General features: G+C 59.0%; 4 protein-coding genes across 5 annotated transcripts; 1 reads left to right on the top strand and 3 right to left on the bottom strand.

Annotated features, from left to right (window-relative positions):
* Positions 1-487: 487 nt before the first annotated feature.
* Positions 488-6,876, bottom strand: SDRG_06484 (hypothetical protein). Its single transcript, XM_008612265.1, has 9 exons — positions 6,475-6,876; positions 6,370-6,426; positions 5,425-6,323; positions 4,161-5,378; positions 3,668-4,106; positions 3,570-3,623; positions 2,638-3,524; positions 1,163-2,587; positions 488-1,112 (listed from the first exon to the last, which is right to left on the bottom strand). The coding sequence occupies exons 1-9, from the start codon at positions 6,826-6,828 to the stop codon at positions 572-574; spliced, it is 5,874 nt and encodes a 1,957-aa protein (XP_008610487.1). The 5' UTR covers positions 6,829-6,876; the 3' UTR covers positions 488-571.
* Positions 6,877-8,516: 1,640 nt separating this feature from the next.
* SDRG_06483 (hypothetical protein) lies at positions 8,517-9,343 on the bottom strand (the record flags this gene model as incomplete). Its single annotated transcript, XM_008612264.1, has 6 exons — positions 8,517-8,659; positions 8,710-8,738; positions 8,784-8,890; positions 8,944-9,017; positions 9,068-9,175; positions 9,221-9,343. 6 exons carry the CDS (start codon positions 9,341-9,343, stop codon positions 8,555-8,557), a joined length of 546 nt encoding a protein of 181 aa, XP_008610486.1. The 3' UTR covers positions 8,517-8,554.
* Positions 9,344-9,670: 327 nt separating this feature from the next.
* On the bottom strand, positions 9,671-16,548 carry SDRG_06482. 2 transcript variants are annotated; one of them, XM_008612262.1, is made up of 12 exons: positions 15,292-16,548; positions 15,147-15,245; positions 14,112-15,092; positions 13,938-14,063; positions 13,306-13,889; positions 13,086-13,261; positions 12,765-13,033; positions 12,474-12,716; positions 12,097-12,427; positions 10,701-12,043; positions 10,235-10,656; positions 9,671-10,183 (listed from the first exon to the last, which is right to left on the bottom strand). In XM_008612262.1, exons 1-12 carry the CDS (start codon positions 16,531-16,533, stop codon positions 9,817-9,819), a joined length of 6,183 nt encoding a protein of 2,060 aa, XP_008610484.1. In that variant the 5' UTR covers positions 16,534-16,548; the 3' UTR covers positions 9,671-9,816. The 2 variants fall into 2 exon arrangements, with proteins under 2 accessions (XP_008610484.1, XP_008610485.1); XM_008612263.1 differs by having other exon boundaries at positions 10,235-12,043.
* An 847-nt stretch (positions 16,549-17,395) lies between these two features.
* On the top strand, positions 17,396-20,600 carry SDRG_06481 (hypothetical protein). The gene is made up of 12 exons (XM_008612261.1): positions 17,396-17,810; positions 17,859-17,917; positions 17,966-18,040; positions 18,087-18,317; positions 18,366-18,539; positions 18,582-18,749; positions 18,796-18,918; positions 18,970-19,014; positions 19,062-19,349; positions 19,410-19,802; positions 19,849-20,260; positions 20,317-20,600. Exons 1-12 carry the CDS (start codon positions 17,468-17,470, stop codon positions 20,544-20,546), a joined length of 2,541 nt encoding a protein of 846 aa, XP_008610483.1. The 5' UTR covers positions 17,396-17,467; the 3' UTR covers positions 20,547-20,600.
* Positions 20,601-21,018: the final 418 nt, after the last annotated feature.

Here is a 21,018-nt window from a genome sequence, read left to right as displayed (position 1 = left end):
CCGATGAGGAGGATCCATGTTTTACTGACTAACTCTGCAGCCGAATACGCTGTCGTGCAAGGCAACCGACCAGCAACAATAATGAAGCCTCCAGCAAAGACATGAATGAGCAAACGAGATTGGCTTTGGTAGCACTTCTACGTCTACGAAATAATATCACTCGAACATACTATGTCATAAAATAGGTTTGTGAAATTGATTCATTGGTCGAATTTCAATCAGTTTCAACCAATACCAGGCGACGGCACATGCGGCACCACGCCCGCGGGGCTGCCCGTCGACCAAATCGCTTGAAAAAATGAAATCGCTCACACTTGGCACATAGATAGAGGACATTCCGGAGAGCCCACAACGCGCCGTCCCATCGTCGTTGGATACCTACAGCTAGAGTTAGGCGCCCTTGAGTTTTTAGCTTTGGCAAACGCCATATATAACCACCAATTGCCACATTCAAAAACATCTTCGCCGTCCTCTGGCGGTGACGTGTGAACTCAAGAGCGCCTCGGACTCGTTTCGATTCATATTTGCAAAGATATGTATATTGTGTTATGCCCTAATATGCACTCCATTCTTACATGATGGCGCACTTGTCCTTCTTCTTGGGCTTGGCCTCGTCACTGCCGGTCGGCTGGCCCGAGAAGCTCGGGCGCGGCTTGGAGATGGAGCTGGCGCGGGCCTTGGTTGTTGGCAGCGTCACGTACAGCGGCAGCGTCAGCGGCGCCTGCACGTAGCTCTCGAGACCTTCACCGTCATAGGACACGAGCGGGTCAATCTCACAGAGGCCATCCGCGTTGGTAAATGAGCCGCCGGCCGCCACCACCCACGCCTTGCTTCTTTCCGAGATCATGGTCCGCGCCGTGTCGGGCGAGTCGACGGCCGCGCCCGGCGCGTTCTTGACGGGCGCAAATTCGGTCTCGCGTGTCGCCGCCAGGATCTGCATCTTGGTCGCGAGGCCAAACACGTCGAAAATGAACGCTTCGAGCTTGATGCCCGTGTTGGTCGACGGCTTGTCGACGACACGCCCGGTCGCCAAGTCGACGTGCGGGATCTTCTTGTGCGCCACGTGGTACGTGTTCATGTGCTCGCCGCTGCAGCAGCGCTGGAGAAACTCCCTACATCATCTGCATGAGCCGTCCTGTCGTGCTTGGATAAGGATAGCGACATGGAGTAAAAGTGGTTGCAAATGTTGGCCGCGCCGTAGAGAAGCTGGCCACTCGCCGCATCGCGGAGCTCGCTCGTCGCCTTGTCCATCTCGCTGTACTCGACGACGCAGTAGCGGCCGCCGCGCTTGGCGACGACGCCAACGCTCTCGTCCGGGCGCGCCTTCCAGACGACCTTGTTGCCGCAGTCGGCTTCCTTCGCAATGCAGTAGCCCATGAACGTCGGGTCCGCGACCTTGCAGAGCGCATTGTCGACGGAAAAGACGTGGAGGAACTGCACGCCGCGCGCTTGCAAGTCGTTGATCGCGCCGCTGAGCTGCAGCGCGCGGTAGACGCCGCCGTTGCCGTCCGGCGCGCGGGCCAACGCGCCGTGACTCGCAAGCATGAGCTGACCACTGTTTGTCAAGCACGGCAGAGTGCCTTGCGGGCAAAACACGACCTGACTCGGCGACAAGCCAAAGTACAACTGCTGCTCAAAGTAGGTGACCGTCGCTTCGTGGTTGAGGCCGCTCGTGAGCACGTAGAACGGTATGCGGCCGTTCGTGAGCAGCTCCAGCTTGCGCAGCCGCTTGGCAAAGAGCGCAAAGAGCGACGTGTGCGACGGCAAACCAATGTCGTACAAGCCCTTCGGCCCGTCAAAGCCAAGCCGCGTGCCCTGGCCGCCGGCGAGGACGAGCGCTGCGACCTGCCCCTTCCGGATCGCGTCCAAGCCCGTCTCGCGCCATGCAGCCTTGTCGCTCGAGCTCTCGAGCACGTCGACCTCGGTGGTCAATGGCTCTAGAACGCCGACGTCCGTGGCGGCGGGTGCCATGCTAGCCTCAAAGCTCCGCGAGAGGTGCTCGAAATCGATCGACGCAAGGTCCTGGAGCAAGAGCGCGGCGTCGTAGCGCGAGATCGTCCCATTGTCGATGAACCGAAGCACGTGTGCTTGGTTGAACTCGTGGAGAGTATGCCGCAGCGCAGTGGGCACGCAGTGGGCACTGGCGGCGACGTCCTTAGTGTCGAGCGTCAAGACGGTGGTCGTCGGCGTGAGTGCGTCGACGTACGCCTCGAGATTTTCGCCCGCAAACGAGACAAGCGGCGAGATCTCGACAAAGGCCAGCGACAACAGCATCTCGGGGCGGCGCACGAGCGGCGTGAGCCAACGCTTGGCTTGGTCGCAGAGCATCGCGCGCGCCGAGTCGGGCGAGTCGACGGGGTTGCCGGGTGCGTTCTTGACTGGCGCAAACTCGTCGTCGCGCGGCGCCGAGAGCACGGCCATGCGCTTCGAGAGCGGGAAGACGTCAAAGATAAACGACTCAAGCTTGACGCCCGAGTTGGTACTCGGCGTCACGGTCGCGCCCGTCTCGTCGGCCATCGGGATCTTCTTGTGTGCCACGTGGTACTGCAGACTCATGTTGGGCAGGACAACGTCCCGAAGGAACGCTCTACAGCAGGAGACACATGAGGCGACCACCGTGCCGATCCAAGTCTGTACAAGGTGTAAAAATGGTTGCAAATGTTGGCTGCCCCAAACAAGAGCTCTTTGGTCTTCGGATCGCGGAGCTCGCTCGTCGCCGTGTCCATCTCGCTGTACTCGACGACGCAGTAGTGACCGCTGCGCTTGGCGACGATACCGACGCTCTCGTCCGGACGCGCCTTCCAGACGACCTTATTGCCGCAGTCGGCTTCCTTCTCGATGCAGTAGCCCATGAAGAGCGGATCGGCGACCTTGCACATGGCGTTGTCGACCGAGAAGACATGCACGTACTGCACGCCGCTCTCTTCCATACGACGGAGCGCACCTGACTTGGCGAGCGCCGTGTAGATGCCGCCATTGCCATCCGAGGCGGTCGCGAGCTTGCCCGCGCTTTCGAGCATGAGCTTGCCGTCGGTGGTGAAGCACGGAAGCGTGCCTTGCGGGAAAAAGAAAACCTGGGCCGGGTCCAGGCCAAAGTAGCTGTGCTGCTTGAAGAAGACGACGGTCGTGTCGTGGTTCATGGCCGACGTCATGACGTAGAACGGCAGCCGAATCGCTTGCGTCGCGTCGGGAACCGCTTGCGCCGCGAGCGCTTGCAGGCGGACGATGCGCTCGGCAAAGAGCTGGAAGAGCGACTTGCCGGACGGAAGGCCGATGTTGTACATGCCTTTCGGGCCCGAGAAGCCGAGCCGCGTGCCCTGGCCGCCGCTCAGCACAAGCGCAGCCACTTGGTTGTGCGCGATCGCAGAGATACCGGTCGCGGCCCACTGTTCGAGGAGCTCGTCCGGCGTCGACGTGACGGCGTCGGCCGTGTCGAGCGGCTCGAGCACGCCCGTCGGCGCATGGTTGTTGGTCATCGACGTCTTGAAGATTGACGCGAGGTGGTCAAAGTCGAGAAACTCGAGCTACCATCGATATGAGAGAGACGCAGACATAAGAGAGGATCGTACATCGTGGTTGAGCTGGTCGATTTCCTTGTGCGAGAGCAGATTGTTACGGTAAAACTACGCATACGATCTCACATATCCCACAAGCGCATGTCGCGTACCTTGAGCACTTGGTCCTGCTTGGCTTCCTCGAGGCGGCGAATGAGGTCGTCCGGCAGTTTGGGCGGCGTCAGACGCAGCGCGACGCTCACGTGCGCACTCGAGAGCAGCGCGGGACTCGCGTCCAGGAAAAAATCGAACGGCTTTTCCGTCACGAGCTTCGACGGGAAGTGCAGCGTGTCGCTGGCAATGGCGTCAATGACGTCCACCAGCTGCGTGGACGTGAACGTCGGCGGCAGGGCCAGCGCCGTCGCCACGCACTTGGCGACATCGAGGACCACGTTGGGTGTGCTACCGGCGTTGGCTTTGGCGCACGCCGCATTCACCTCGGTCATCGACTTGAAGACGGCGAGGTCCAGGCCCGTAAATTTCTCTGGGTACGCCGACACGACACCGATCCAGTCGGCGCCCCGGGCCGACGCAAGCTGCGCCACAATGTACCTAGTGAAAATAAAGTAAATTCGGGCAAGCGCGAGAAGACGAGGATCGAGATACCCAATGTCGCCGTGGTTGGCGACGATAGCAACGCGGTCGCTGGGCTGGACCGCCGTCGCGAACGCCGTCGCGAGCAAGGCCGTCGACGGCACGTGACTGGCGAGGTCTAACGGCATGCTCAGCGGCACGGACGCAATGCAGTCGGTGGCAGCGTTGAGCTTGGCAAACTCGCAAAAGACACCACCCGTCGGCACGTAGGCGCAGACGCGGTCGCCCACGCGCACGGACGTGACGTTGGACCCGACGGCTTGGACCACACCGGCGAGCGAGTAGCCCGGCATGTACTTGGCGTCCGAGCTTTGAGCAATGCGGTCGACATCGAGCGGCGATATCGCCACAAACTTGGTATCGATCAGGACGTCGTCGGCCTCGGCAATCTCGGGCATCGGCTCGTATACGATCGCAATCTTGTTGGCCGGCTTGACGACCATCGTCTTCATGGACGACGTCGAGACGTACTCGTCGACCGACATGGCGCGCTGGCTGAGACGGCGGTTGTTGACCTCCGACAGGTAGAACGGCAGCGTGCACGGGCGCTTGGCGAGATGCGACAGGTCTTCGCCCTCGTACGAGACGAGCGGCGAGACCTCGCAGAGCCGCGTGTTGGCAACGTCCGGACGCAGCGCTTCTTGGACAAGCGCGATCCAGTGCGCTTGCGCGTCGGCCGAATCGCACTTGAGCTTGAGCCGCTTGCCATTCCCGAGCTGGCACACAAAGCTGTCGACGTCCTTTGCGTACGGCTGGCACGAAACCACGCTCGACGTTTTGGCTTTGCCCGGCTTCTCAGCCTTGTACGTGCGCACCGTGTTGGTGGCGGCGTTGAACTCCAACACGCGCGGCGTCCAGCGCTTCATGCGCTGACCGCGCTTGAGGACCGAGCCCTTCGTGATGAGGTGCAACGAGAAATCACCGCCTTGGGCCTCGACCCACCGCTTGGCTTGCGCCGAGAGAAGAAACTTCGCCGACTCGGGCGAGTCGGCCGTGTAGCCCGAGAGCTGCGATCCATTGGCGTTCTTGACGGGCGCAAACTCGTCTTCGCGCGCGACTTCGAGGACCGCCATGGACGACGCGTACTCAAAAATGTCGAAAATGAACGCTTCGAGCTTCATTCCCGGCAGCGTCTTCTTGTCGCGTGCGTCGAGCGCGACCGCCGGGATGTTCTTCATCGCAATGTGGAACGGCAAGTCCACGGTCGTGAGCACGCGGTGCAAAAACGGCCTAATATCAATCTATCAATCCACCAAGTCCATCGCATAGCACGTACACGCTAAAGTAGTGGTTGCAAATGTTGCCGGCGCCAAACGCGAGCTTGCCCGAGACGTCGTCGACGAGCACGGCGTTGGCGGCATCGAGCTCGCTGTACTCGACAACGCAGTACTTGTCGTTCTTCTTGGCGACGACGCCAACCTTCTCGTCCGGCGCGGTCTTCCACACCACCTTGTTGCCGACATCCGTCTTCTTGGTCGAGCAATAGCCAATGAAAACCGGGTCCGCGACCTTGGTGAGCGCATTGTCGACCGAGAAAACGTGCAGATGCTTGAGCCCGCGGTCCAGCATGTTTTGGAGCACGCCGTGCTTGCGCATCGCGACAAAGACGCCGCCGTTGCCGTCCGACGCGCGCGCGACTTTGGTCGGCGTCTCGAGCATGATGTGGCCCGTCTTGGTGAGACACGGCAGCGTACCTTGGGGAAAGAAGATGACTTGGCTCGGAACCAAGCCAAAGTAGGTGTTGGTCTCGAAAAAGAGAGTCGTCGCCGCGTGGTTCATCTCGCTCGTCATGACATAGAGCGGAATCGTTGGCTCGTTCGGAAGGTGGCCAAACTGCTTGGCGTTCGATTGGAGCTTGAGAAGGCGCTCGCAAAAGAGCTGAAACAGCGACTTTTTCGAGAGGAGACCAATGTCAAACATGCCCTTCGGGCCGTCAAAGCCGAGGCGCGTGCCTTGGCCGCCCGCGAGCACCATGGCGGCGACCTCGCCGCGGTTGATGGCCTCGTAGCCGGCGGCGCGCCACGTGTCGATGGTCTCGGTCGGCGACGTGAGGAGCGAGTCGAATTCGTCGAGAGGCGAGATCGAGCAGTTGGTCAGCGACGCCTGCGCGGCCTTGTCAAAGAGAAGCGACTCGGTGTAGATCTTCTTGATATACGCCACGTCCAGCGACTCGAGCTACAAAACTCGTCTTAGCGCAGACTAGACAACGGAGACGATGTACGTCGTGCACGAGCTGCTTGACGTCATCGTCACTGTGCTTGCCCTCTTGATCGACAAACTAGCAGCAGCCATCGATAAGTCGTCGAGATGCAAGATAGTGCTGTACCTGGAAGACGCTGCTTTGCTCGCCGTCAGCATACGCCTTGCGCAGTGCGGCAGGAACCGACGGATGCTCGTACTTGGGCGTCGTGTCCTCGATAGCGACGCTTGAGCGGCGAGAGAAGCTTGTCGCCTTGCGGAGCGACACATCGCGCGGCGATGCTGGCGATGGTGTCGCCTCAGCGGCCACGGGCGAGCTCGGTGGGAAGCTCGACGCGCGCGATCCTGCGCGCGAGAGGCGCGGGCTCGACGCAGCCTCCGGTCCGCCTGTCTCGGCGGCGCCCTCCAAAGACGGCCGTGGGCTCGCTGCCTGTGGCGATGATGGCACGGTCGTCGTCGGCGTCGATGGCTGGGGGTCCATGGCTCGCTGCTACTTGGCGGGATTAGGTCGTCTGTGGTTGGTTTTTTGGGTGTTGCGAAAACATCCCTGGCAGTTTTTAATCTTTCAGTATCCGGCGGCCTGTGACTAATATCCGGATGCTGCAGTAAGCAACGGCCAGCTCGTTGCTGGAAACGCACCAATGGTGTGCCGCGATTAGCTCAATCTCGCATCCAATTGGTCAAAAACAGCGAAATACTGAGCTTTGCCATCGACACCGCTCTTGCCAGCGCATCAGAGAGCAAATCCACCTCCCGAGTTACCTTGGAGGAGAAGAGTTGATGGACTGGACTGTACACTATATACTGCAGATACGCAAATGCGCATCTAATCCTAGCACGCCGCGATTCTCTCCAGCATTCCCTTGGAGCTCGTTATCGCACCAAGATACGTTTTCATGTAGTACACTACCTCGCCAAATGAGCCAATCAAGCGGAGGCACGTTGCTTTCTTTCGAAGGGATTGGATAAAAGTCCCTGCAGTCATTACTGGATTTCTTCACTATCCGGATCCCGGAAACACAGGTTTCAAAATGGTCTCTTTATTATCTCTGTATTAAAATACACAGCGCTCACAGGTATTATAATTTCGTATTTGACTTTATGATCGTACTGAGACAGTAATGAAATATATGTAAGAATAGAGACAGTATGGGAGAAGGATTTGACGCCGCCTCTGCAGCGCCATTCCAATCGCAAGTCGACTTGCGCACACTCTTGGCCACACTGGGTTAACTCAGGGGTTAACTGTACTAGTACCTTCTCTCCAGAGAACTCGAAGACTGCAGCGACCACTCCTTGGCCAGCGACACAGTGCAATGCCCTTCTTTATACATTTACTGTTCGGAAGCGCATGAAAGCGCATGATTTTTTTCGACCGCAGTCTTGACGCCTTCTCCTAAGCTTGCCGAGTAAGGGTTAGATCACATTGCATGGTTTGATATGTCCTACCCAGCGCACGACGTCAGCATTATGACGCTACGTCAGAATTATGACGGGAGAAATTCCACGCGCGGTTGGCCTGCAACTCGCACTCATGATCCAGCTCGGCACCCCAAGGTCGACCTCGAGGAGCATGACGACAATATGACATCCCCTGTCCCATGGCATGGGACTGATCACCTCCGAAGGGAACCGTAGGAGTTCAGCGTTTTGTCGTACATGCTGTAGCAGATGAGATGTTCTCAATGACCACCGACACGGAGGACTATCGACGGCGCCAAGCAGCTCACCCGTTCAACAGGAACAAGCCACTCGCGTACGAAGCGATACAAGCGAGCCACTGAGACTTAAATATCTTAAACGACGTTAGTGGACGTTGTTGGAGAATGAGGTGTCCGCAGCGACGATGTGGTCCTTCTTGAGCAGCCCGAGACCGTAGCCCAGAAATTTTGAGCCATTCGTGTCCCTACACCACTTAGTCTTATCTTGGTTTGGACAGCTCTGTACCGCGTACTCTCGACCTTGGGACGAGGCCGACGATGTGATCTACGCCAACTCTTGATGAGCTCACGAGTGCCAACTAACTGCCGAACGAAGGTTTGGCTTGTCCTAACTCGCCCGGCGCCGAGTGAGTCTTGTTTAGAGCAATCTCATGCAGCGTTGACGGCGGAGGTAGCTGGCCGCGCTCGCGCAGCAGGTTGATATGCGCAAGGGCTCTGTCGTCGCGTGCTCCGTTCCACTTGGCCGTTCCTTGCAATACATGACTCTCAGCACTTATTGTCGAGGCCACCTTTTTTGACGCAGTGAAATGGGTTGCGCTGAATGTTGACTGCTTCGCCGTCGGCTTCGGCAAACACAACACCGTACCCGCGCTACGCAATGCCACGTGTAAACGACGGAAAATATTGTCAATAGTGGGTACCATGAGCGCCGACTCCTTGGCGCTCGCCCCTAAAAATCCATTAGTAGGTCAATGTGTCCAACCACCTGGACTACCGATCGTGCTTTGCGTGAGCTTCATTTGGGCCATGTGCAGATCAACCATCGCTTGGTTGTACCGGTCCGTCCAGACTGCCACGTCATTCGTCGACGCAATCAGCTTTCTACACCAATGCCCACCATGTTGATTGCGCGGCCAATGACAAAGGTGCGCTACCGTCGCGTCTCAAGGAGCTGCAGTTGTGTGGTCTCGAGCTCCTTGTGCATGGCGAGATACTCTTTTTCCGACGTCTATAGACAATATTGAACATCGCCGAGTACTCAAATATGTCATAACAAACATGGAGAAGCTTTGTACTGCAACGCACGGTCGCGCGAAGGCCGTTGATCTCGGCGCGACTGTGACTCGCCTCCTCCTGCGCCAAGAGAGCACCTTTGGTCGCGACCGTCTATCACGTGAGCGTCAACCCTATGCAATGAGGCGTAGGTCGTACGGCTTCGGTGGCGAGGGCACGGAGCTCGCGCTCGCGGAGGTGCGCGGCTTCGAGGTCCACGAGGCGCTGCGTGCGCTCTTCCTGGAGCGCCTCCAAAAGCACGTTCACTTGCCGGTTCTTCATGAGCGTCTCGCTGCAGTAACGTCAACAACGTCACCAACAAGAACCAAACCCACCGCTCGGCGCGCTCAGTGGCAATGTCTTCATGGAGCTTTGTGTTTTCGGCTTCGAGCGTCCTATACCACGTGTTGCCGAGTTGCACGCTCCATTCAGTCTACTTGATGCGGCCTGCTTGAGCTACTCGCAAATTGAGTTTGAGGTTCATTGTCGTGAGTAGATGGCGGAGGCGTACACTGGTAGCGCAAGCGCGCCATCTCGAGCGACTGCTCGAGCTTCACAATGCGCTCCTAGGACGCCACGTCACAAGTCGGCGACCTCGCCGGCCTGCCACGTACCTCGTACTGTCTCGACTGCAGCGGCATCGTCGTCCAAAGCTCAAGTCCCAGCCAGTTTCACCGTTACGCGAGCTAAAGACGAGCGACATCAACGGCGGACGAGTGGTCTAATTAATGTGTGGAATCGACCAACTATATTGACTAGACGACTTGGTGCGCGAACCGGGAGGAGCGTTTGGCCGCCGCGAGGAGCGCGTTGACACCGATAAGGAGGTCGCCTTGCGCGCGGAATGCATTGATGCCACTGCCGGCGCTCGACCCTAGCACAGGGGGCGACAACCGGAAGCGAAACCCGTGGTCCCGCGTCAGCTGCGTCTGGAGGCGCTCAAAGGCTGCTGTGGTCTGCGTCGACAGTGGCGTTGGCGGCATCTGCAGCGCACCGTGCAGCTGCACACCCCGTAGCACAAGCATGTGTAAGCTCAGGTCGAACGTATCGGGCAGCGTCTCGTCCCGAGGGAGGGCCATGCAGTTGAGTGCAAACCCGAGAAGTTGGCGATGCAGCACCGACCTATACGATTGTACCTTAGTTTTGACCACGAAACAAGACAGAGGGACGTACGTGAGCGGTGAAAAGACGGGCGGGTCGGGCCACGTCAAGTGCGACACGAGGTGTTCGACGCAAAGCTGCAAGCTGCACGTAAACTCCCGCGCCGTCCCAAGCGTCGTCGCCTGCGAACTGCAGGTCCACAGCAGTTGCAAGAGCGGAATCCAGTCCTCCGACCCCACGAGCGCGTGAAGGCGGCTCGACACAATTTCGTGCGTAAATGCTTCCAGAACGAGTCGGCGCAGCGCCGGCGCTTGCTGAAAGAGGCCCCGCGCAAAGTAGTCGGCTTCGCGCTTGTAGCTCGGCGCAGCGTTCGACTCGATTGGGTAAAACGACGCGAGGCCCAACGGTCCGTCCGGGTCGACGAGGTTGTACAAGAGCGTACGCAAGGGCGCGGAGGCGAACCCGCCTTCGTACAGTCGGTACATGGACGCCGTCTACGCCATCTCGTCGGCCAAATCGCATGCAAACAGTAGTGTACCTGGGCAAACCAGTTGAGGAGCGTCGGGTAGTGCTGGACGGCCAAGAACGTTCGTGCGACGTCGACGACTTGAATCCACGGCTTGGGCAGCTTGGAACCAAACCAGGACGTTGGTGGTCCAGGCTTTTCTCGGAAAATCGACGCGACTTGGCCGTGCAGAAGACTCTCGGCGGCCGTCGAGTGCGTCGCGTAGCTCGCACTGGGAAAGAGCTCGCGCAGCCAGACGTGAAACACGAGGCTGGTGCCCCGCGCCAAGTGTCCGCAGCCTTCCAGGAGCGCCCCAACGCCGTCGTAGAGACGGGCGACATACCGCACGACTTGCTCGGTCTTCGAGGACCCGCGCTCCAAGGCATCGAGCACTCTTGCGTCGTAGACCGCGTACGGCATAACCGAATCTTGAAAAGCGTGCAAGGCGGCCCACTGCGGGCGGTCCACGCAGAGTTCGAGGAGGCTTGCTGTCGCGCCGTCCAGCACGGCGCCGAGCCAGCCTTTCGATACATCGGCCACCACCGACCGGAGAAGGTGCGGGTGTGGCGTATACACGGTAGCAATGTTCTTGGCGAACGCGCGCCATACTTGGGTGCGATGACTGGCTTCTACGTGATGCAGAAGCGGCGTCTGCGGCGCCAGAGCGAGCGTCATGTCGGTCACAACCTCGTCCGACGCAGTAGCGTCCATGAGACAAAGCAGCCACGCCTCGACAAAGAGCGAATCGCGCCGGTGGGTCTGCGCAAAAGCCGCCACGAACGCCGCCTTGTCAGTCGCACGACGCAACGCGTGGGAGAACGTTCTCGGAAACACGAGACGCAGTGACGCAGCTGTCGTCGACGCAAGCAAAAGGTCCCAGCTCGTTCCCGGCGCGAGCGAAAGGACGCCTCCGAGGATCGCGATGGCGTTTGGTGTCTGCGGCGCGTGAAGCACGAGCTTTTGCAGCGACAGTCGCAGTTGCTTGACGACGTGTTCGCCCACATGCGTTGTCACCAACGACACAAACGTCAGAGTCGGCACCGTCGACGGCGTACTACCATCGGTCGAGAGCAATGCGTCCATGTCCAGTGCCGCCAACAGCGCAAGCTCTTCGGGGTCGTCAAACTCATCGACGGGCGCTGGCGCCGGGACCGATGTCTTGGGCGGCAAGAGTGCGTCAAGAAGGTCCAGCGCGAGTCGTGTCGTGGCTGGCGGCACTTGTTGCGAGAGACTGGCTTGAAGCACAGTGTCGAGACCGCTGTTGAACATTGCGACCAAGCAATTTGCAACGTCTTCGACAACCCCGGGCGCGAGCTCGAGCTGCTTGAGCGCTAGTACAATGTCCAGAAAGCATTGCAGCGTTAGCACAATGTTGGCTACCATACGCCGCGTGTATGAGTGCAACCATAGCAATCGGTACGAAGTCTACCTTGCAGCACCACGACGGGCGATACGACACGCGTGTCGACTGTCGTTTTGGGTCGGACGAGCTCTTCCTGCAGCCGCCTGACCATGTCTGCGAGGAGGTCGCTCATCGACGTCACGAGCGACGGCAAGCACTGCTGAGCGACCGAGATAAGACCGCGTGCCAAGAGCCAGAGCGCATGCAGAGCCAGGCTGTCGTACTCGAGTTCGTTGTTGCAAAAGCGGAGAATTTCCTTGGCGTAGTAACCCACGTCCCGCTTGAGCGCTTTGGCGTCCGTTTGCGACCTCAGCGTACTCAGCGCCATAGAGAGAAAGACTGTGCACTGCGTGAGGGCCTAGACAGCAACCATTGTAGGAGCTTCTTAGCAGCGGACGGTGTACCGTCGCTCGGTCATCGAGCCACGCAGCGAGGGGCTTGGCTTGTCGCCGTGTACTCGCGTTGGTTTGGGCCGTCGCCGCCGACGCGGGTGCCGCTACTGCCGCACTCGGTTTGCTGGGTGCCGCGGCCATGCCCGACCAGTTCCACTTGGCGGTTGGTGTGACGGCCGCGGGCTTGAGAATTGTTAGAATCGGGTGGCGGAAGCGGTTGCGCTGGACAGGTTTGGCAAATTGACGCAGTTGCATCTATGGAGCATGTATCAAAAGTGGAAACTGGAAGATGCGAGTCTGTACAGCGATGACACGGCCCATGAGCTCCACGGACGAGCACTGGTCGATGGCATCAACGAGGTTGGTCGCCCCGTCCGTCGCGAGCTCGATGAGGAAGCGGGGAAAGCGGCAGCTGCAAAACTGTGGCATGGAGCATGTGCACGCCACGTGCTTGCGCAAACACGGGCAATCGCCGTCGTTGCACGCATGGCTGCTCGAGGCAACGCACGAGCACTGTCCCGGGTGGCTCGACGCAAGTTGGCTCAAACTCAACACAACGGCCACAATGGGCACTAGTTTGAGCTCCAACATGAGCAATATTTCCCAATGGTACAAGCCACGTACGGTGGTTGGGCGCCCACATCGACGACAAGAGCAAGAGCCGCTGGAGCACGCGCACACGATAGCGCTCGACCTTGTCCAAGGGGTAGTTGTACTTGGCAGCGTCAAAGCGCGGCGAGCACGGCAGCGCGTCCATCGACGAGAGGAGGAACCCGACCAGCGCCCAGTGGTGCAGCGTCCTATTCAAATTCATGAGCCGCCGCCGATACTTGGAGGCGCGGACTCGATCGTCGGTACGACAAGATGGAAGAGTGGGGCCAATGCGACAGTCGTGTCCCACACGAGCTCGCGCAGCAGCATGTCGATACTTGTCGACGCCTCGGCGACAAAGGTGGCTGCGACGATTTTGCGTAGCTGCGGCAAGAGCTCAGTGAAGAATGCCCAGAATTCGGCACCGTGCAGACGCATGAGCTGGAGCCAAAGCGCGTCGTAGCCGTCCGCGCCCGTGTTCAAGAGGTGCGGGACGTGCAAATGCATCTCGAGGAGGAAGAGCGCAGCAGCTTGCTGCGTTTGTTTGCCTGGTACGAGCGACACACAGTGCGCGTGCACGCTCGTGAGTGCCGACAAAAGTGGCGTCGACGCTGCTTCCGTGAGCTCCAAGTAATAGTAGTACGCCGGTGTCGTCTGGAGGAGCGATGCGACATGCGGAAGACAATTTGTCGTCAAGCGGAGCTCCTCGAGCAGAAGCTGCTGCGCCTTTTCTTTATGACGGGCGTCTTGGACAGCGAGGTACGCAGCGAGGCTACCTAGCAAGTGACTACAATCGGCCGCTTGCGCCCCCAAGGCGGCTTCGTCCCGTGCCAGCTCCTATCGATCAGTATCAATCTGTCAAATGCCATTAGTGTGGAACGGCACCTCGTCCGACATAACGTGCGACTGTGTGGTTTGCTCCAACCACTGCGCCTCGGCGGTTTGAAGGTCACAGAGCCGATGCCGTAGCGTCCGAAAAGCCCGTTGTAGCACCCCAGCTATCGGCGCATCCTACATTGTCTTCATAAATACGATTTCTTCGGAGCTCGAAGTGGCAACCTCATGGAAGAAGGAGGACGTCAGTGGTGGCGTCATGGTGCGGGCTTCAATACGCACAAGAGCGTCGGCCGAGTACACAAGTAGCGTTGGTAGCGCGTCTGAGACGAAGTCCAAGACACAGACGTCTGGTGCCACCGATGGCTCATCCGCAACCGGTGGCGACGCGGTGGGCAGCGGTTCGGGCTGGCGTCGGGGCACCACCACCGACTTTTTGGCTGGAAAAAACGGAATGAGCGGCCGCGACCGCTCCTGGCGATGCCGCCAGAGTGCTTCAAACACGTTGCGGGATCGCGACCGCTTGGGCGGCTTGGGTGCTGGCGCGATCGTGGCAGGTGCCACCGGGCGGGAGGGCGCCGGCGCGGCCCGGCGCGTCGGCTTAGCCAGCGCTTTCCAGTCCCACGTGGTCGACTCGAGCACAGCGGCCGGAATCGTGCGGCTGTTGAGCGTCCGGGGAATAAACACCGATGGCTCATCAAATCGATCGTCATTGGTGTCGTCGTAGCTGAAGTCGAGGTCGTTGCCGTTGTCGTTAGGGGCGGGCTCGAAGAACCACGGCAGTGCCGACTGCTCTCGGTGCGGCGGTGCGTGGTACACGTCGTCCCATAGCAGCGGCGTCGTTGCCGGCTTTGCTTTTTGTTTCGTGCTGGGTTTGGTCTTGTCAAGGCGCTTGGGCCTCGTGGTCGACACCGAGGAGAATGAGGCGCGGGGACGTGCAGGCCGCGTTGTGTGAAACTGCTCAATGAACGCCGGAATCGCGGGCTCGGCCGACAGCGTATTGTAATAGTCGTCGTCATCGCTGCTGCTACTGTCACTGGGACTCGCTGGACGCTTCTTTGTCGATGACAGTGGCAGCTGCGATGGCACCGACAGACCCTCGCGGTGCAGTCGCTGCAGCGTCGTGTCGCGCAGCTGCCGCAGCCAGCTCGCATACGCATTCACTAGCTCTTTTCGCTGGTCGTGCTGGAGGTTCTCGACGGGTTTCTAAAAAATTGGTGCAAAATTTGTGGTAGTACTGGAAAGACGGACGCGACGTACGATGGACTTGCCCTTGGCGTCTAATTTGCGCAGAATTGCATCCAAAATGTCTTCTTCCCGAACGATCGACAGTGCATGCAGCGCCTCCAGTTCGAGAACCTGTCACCATAAATCGATGTTTGCTCCTACAATCATGATACAATACCTTGTCGTAGAGCGCGAGGGGCGGTAGCGTGCTGGCAACGAGACTCTCTTTGGCGCGACCAAACTCGGCAAGCACGAGCTGGAACTGCTCCGTGTGCACGGCGTACTGGTGCAAAAGATCCTTGGAGGTCTTCCCAAGGCGAAACCCCGTATCTTTGCGCACGTCGTCCGGTAGCTCCATCGCGTTGTCTTCCGGTTGAATAAAGTTGTCGGCTTCCTCGAGGTACCCGCCGACATACCGCCGCTTCTTGGCGCGCTTCTGCCGCCGAACACGGGGCTCCAGTACGTCCTGTGGTTCCTCGAGGCGCGTTGTCGGGCTCCACGAACCACCCCCAAAGTCGTAGTCGTTCTCAACCTCCACAGGCTGGTCCGCACCGTACTTGTCGACTGGTAATGTGCTCGTGACGGCCTGCCCCACGTCCTTGGCCACGTCATGCTCGTGGAGAGACGGCTCGGTCCACGTGGTCGCCCTCTCAGGGCTTTCGACGACGCGCTCATCGTCATCTGAGCCGCCCGTCGTGATGAAAAAATCTTCGTTTAGAGGCGCTCGTTTTGGCTTGGCGATCGGCCGAGTACTTGCCGGCGTCACTGTCACTGGTGGTAGAACCCGAGGACGGCTGGGTACGACCACGTTGTCTTCGGCGCTGCTACTGCCATCGTCGTCGTCGAAGATGCGCGTCCGTGGGTGCTCGGGCGCAGAGCGAGGTGGTTCGTCCTTTCTCATACGTTTGGGCTTGGGATGGAGGACGTGCTCGACTGGTGCGTCGAGGTCGGCGCGGCGCTTGCGGCCATACTCGTCCGCAAATTCGTCGTGGAAGAAGACGCGCGAGTAGCGCTGGCGCGCGCGCTTCTGGTGCATGTCGGACGGTTGCACGTACGCGACGTCGACGCGCTTCTCACTGCCGCCGAGGAAGTAGCGCACGTCCACGAACGTGTCGCCGCCGTCGCTGTAGACACTAATGACCCGCGCCGCGCCGCCGATCTTGTTGATACCTGGCCACGTACGCGTCTCGACCTCGACGAGGTCGCCGACCTTGAACCCAGCCTCATCCTCGTCTTCGTCGACCTCGTCGTCATGGGCAGCGTCGGTCGCCGGCGCCCCCGTTGCTGGAGCTGGCGCTGGAGCGTCGGGCGCCGCTGCCGGAGCGATGGCCGGTGGTCGGAAGCCGTAGTAGCCGGCGTCTTCGTCCTCGGACTGCGAGTCTTCGACGAACTCAAAAGCCCGCGCAATCATCGACTCCATGCTTGCGCTCTGTGGTTTCGACGAGGGTTTTCATTTCCCACGTGGTATTCTTCACATAAAGCACACATGTGTGGTGTCGAGTGGTTAAACGCGCATTGCGTACGCGTTAATTGCGTTAATCTGCAGAAATCCTGCGCATGATTGCTGGCACGTTGGCGATCAGCTCATCGTGATTAGAAGATGCGTTCAAAGGGCCAAACCAACCAAGACACTGTCTCTACGACAGCAGTAGACGATGACGTCGTCGCACCGCCTGCGTAATAAGGTACGATCGATTCAAAGGACAGCCAACAGAGTGCTGCGCCAGCCACGACGAAGGCCGGCTTACCGATTCGTCGTAGGCTTGGCTTGGCGACAAGTCAAAGCGGAAACCGCGAGAAGACAACTCGTCCGCAGTTGTGTTGACTGCCTGCAATCGCGCGACAACAAACGCCGAGTCACTTTAGGACTCGTGCCATTTCTCCCAGAGAGCGAATAGTCCCGACTCATTGCTGCACTTCCTGGGGCTCTGACTCGGCTGATGAAGAGGGCCTTTGGAAAATAAGACGCTATCAGAAATTGCAGTCGTGCGTGGGATTGAAGCGTGGCTCAACTTCAACCGGCGCCATCGTCCAGAAGTGTGTTACAGTGTCGACGTAGCAAGTAGCGGTAATAGAGTGCGCCCCGTAGATCCGCGCTGAGAAACATCGACCAAGTCGTCACTGCGTCGGCGGCAAATATTTGACGTCGTCGCCTCCTGCTGGTCGCATCCTCGCTACTTGGTGCATTGGTTGCATCATCATCGCCGAGATATTCACGTGGGAAACAGTGTGAAACAGTGAAAAACGATGCATGATATTGGTACTTGTATGGACGTGGGATATTACCGCCCACCACGTGTTGTTCGAAGGATATCTCGACCGATCCCCAGGGGCATTTCGAGTTTGGCCGGACGATGACAACGACGAAGCCTGCTGCCCGCGAGCTGGCGGCGCCGCTCCTCGCTGTCCTCGACGACGAGACCAAGAGCCTCCTGCACCCGCTGCTAGACCATGCGGAGGCCCTCGAGGCCTCGGTCCGCGACCTCCGCGCGCAGCTCGATGGGCTCCGCAGCCAGGTCCAGCGCTCGAATGCAGCATCGCTGATCCAAGCTGGCTTCAAGGGCAAGCTCGACCGCGAGAAGATCAAGTCGGCGCTCTCGTTCCAGGAGCAGGGTACGCGCGTCCTTAACAAGTACGTGCTCAAGCGCGACCGCTTCCCCGACTGCCATGTACTCGACACGCCCCACGGCGACAGCGGTACGGTCACCATCATCCTCGTGAGCATGGTCATCATGGATTGCGTAGCGCCCAACTTTCGCCGGTTGCTGGACACGCCCTTCTACGGCGGCGCCCAGCCCACCGAGGTAGTACACGCAGATCGTCCGTAGCGAATACTGACCTTGCTCTTCCAGGACGGCTGCCGCTTGATTCTGGACCGTGTTGCCGCTGATGGGTTCACCAAGGTTATCTGGATCAACGTGCGCGAGGTAGATCATGCCATCGTTCTATGCCAAGAAGACAGCGTCGGTGTAGGAAGCCGTGCTCTTTGTCAAGGGCGTCCCGTACACGGCGCGTGTCCGTGCCAAGCTCAACGAGAACGACTTGGTGCCCGGTCTTACGGGGCACACGATCCAAGTGCTGGAGGCTTCGCTCAAGAACAGCCTCATGGAGCAACTCGCCTTGCGCAACCACGCGTTCGAGTACTGGCACGAGCCGACGCCGCTCGTGAACGAGCTTGCCGTCGAGACCATCGACCCGACCGACGTACGCGTCTTTCGGATGGCTTTACCAAGTCTTATTTTGTCGTCGTAGGTACACACGCTGCCCGAGTTGATGGAGGCGCTGCAGCACCCGACGATCGAGAACACTACGTTCCACCGGATCCCAATCGACCGCGAGAACTTTCCCGAGCAAGACGTCGTCGAGACGTTTGTCGACCTCGTCCAGCGCGCCGATATGCACACTGCGTTTGTCTTCAACTGCCAGGTAGACGTCATATGCCGCATTGCCCTTATATTCGTCGACTAGATGGGACGCGGGCGGACGACGACGGCCATGACGGTCGCGTACCTCAAGTGGAGCGTCATGCAGCCCGACTCGGTCGTCGAAGTTCCAGACGGACTGCCGATGACGCGCTCGCATCGATCGCTGACGCTCGACCCGAGCACGATTGATTACGCGCTCGGCACGTTCAAGGTATTATTATATTTGCTCTTTTTGTACTTCTGACACTAAATTGTAGGTGATTTTGGCGCTTTGTGAGACGCTGGAGCAAGGCACGCACGCCAAAGCGTGGATTGACGCAGCGATCGACGACTGCGCGGCCGTTTACCACCTTCGGCGCGTCATCGAAGAGTGTCGGCAGGTAGACATGTTTGGGATCGCTGTCCATAGGTCACGAACGTTCCCCGTGTAGCGATCCATGGCCGAAGCCAAGCCGGCCAAACGCTCCTTCTACTTGGTACAACGGGCTGTGAAATTCAAAGAAAAGCTCATTCCACGAGGTAGCATCGCGCGTGCCGCCTCCTCGAGCGCTACTTTTACTTTATCATGTTTGGCCAGTACCTCCTGGAAGCCCATGTGCAGAGCTTCTCGAGCTGGCTTCAGCTCCATCCCGACCTCTTTCGCCTTCTCGACGACCTTGGTGGCGCCACGTATCCGTCGAGCAAAGTGCTGCACAACAACATTCTCAAGTTTGACCACTTTCCGGGCCTCAGCCGCCTGCCCCTCGTCCTCGGCCCCAACGTCCCGAACTACCGTCAACTCGGTGGCATGCCGCTCTTTGGCACGGCGCAGGTACCATGCTCTCTCTCTCGCTCGCTTCAGATCTGTAGCGAATGACGACATTTTGGCTAGTGCTTGGAGCTCGGGATCGTCGATGTCTTGGCCCATCTCCGGGACGTTCTCGGCCACAGCCGCGTCATCTGGATCAACTTGCGGGAAGAGGTCGTCTTGTACGTGGCGGGCAAGCCGTACGCAGTCCGGAAGCGCGACGACGTCTTCCACAATGTTGAATATCCCGGCATCGAAGTCGACGAGATCACGGCGATCGAAGCGACGCTCAAGACGGAGCTGATCGCGAAAGTGCAGGCCTCGAACGGCTTGTTCATGCACCTCTGCGAGCCGCAGCCGCTCGTCACCGCCGAGCGCTTTGATGCGATTCAGCCCGAGACCGACATCAAGACACTCGAGGAGGTGTACGCGGCGGCTCAGCACCAAGGCTACGACGTGCGCTACGCCCGCATTCCAGTACCTTCCTCTGCTCGCAGTTATTTGCTGACAAAAGTCCACCTAGGTGTCGGACGAAATTGCCCCCGAAGAGAAAGATCTGGACGACCTCGTGCGGCTGCTGGTGCCCATTTTCCGCGCTGAAAAGTCGGGGGCTGTCGACGGCCACACAGCGATCGTCTGCAACTGCCAAATGGGCCGCGGCCGGACGACGACGGCGCTGGTTTGCATGTACATGCTGCGGGCCGTCGTCATGGGGCAGGTGACGCTCGGTGACGGGCACAAGACGCGTTTTCATAACATTGACGCGCTCGTGTCGCTGCTTGAGAATGGCGCGACGAGCCTTGCGCTCGTGGATGAGGCCATTGACACGGCCGATCATGTGCAGAACCTCCGTGAGTGCATCGACCAGTGCCGTGAGATGACCAAAGAGGTCGGTCTCCCGAGCGCCAAGCAAGATTACTTTATGCAGCGCGCCAGTACGTGTCCTTTCTCATGATGGTTTGTGAAAGGATGCTGAGGATATTGTGGCTAGTGAACTACCTGGAGCGGTATTTCTACCTCATTTGCTTCGCCTCGTACGTTCTCGAGCAGCACGCGACCAACTTTGAAGTGCTCTTTGTCCACTGGATGCGCACGCGGTACGGTGGCGCGCTCTACGCGCTCCTCGACAATCTCTGCTTTGGCACCGAAGGCGACGACCACGTCTCGTCGTTGCGCTGGCGCTGGCGCCGAAAGCGCAAGCTTGTCAACCGTCTCGAGTAGACAACTTGGTTTTTGCTAATCGACCACATTTGCGCAAGTGAATCACAAGCATCGCAGTGACGATGCGACGTGTACCAAACACGCGAACGTGATCCAAGCCAAGGAAACAACCTTGGTTATTATTCCCTTGGTGCAAGCGATGGATCCGGAGGGCTTCCCAGTCTATCGACATAGGACTTGTCTGCTCTGGCGATCAGCGTCCAAACGACGTGAGCATGTAGAAGACCACACTTTGTACACATTGTTTGGACCAATATCCATCATCAGTCCCGTGCCAGAGAACCCACACCTCGCGACATTTGGTTGGCGTCCATTATTCGTGAGGCCAGGACAATCAAGGTGTATCCTTCTTTCCTGCTGGATCCATCGAAGGACCGCTCACTTCTCCTTGTTGATATCGCGACAAGGTGGTCGTATACCAAAATCGATCTCATTTTTGCTGGGCCCATTCCGCAACGATCCAGCTCCCTGC

This window comes from Saprolegnia diclina (assembly GCF_000281045.1).
Source record: "Saprolegnia diclina VS20 unplaced genomic scaffold supercont1.17, whole genome shotgun sequence".
Lineage (NCBI taxonomy): Eukaryota > Oomycota > Saprolegniomycetes > Saprolegniales > Saprolegniaceae > Saprolegnia > Saprolegnia diclina.
Note: the sequence above shows the minus strand (reverse complement) of the source record. Positions and strands in the feature narration are given on the sequence as shown.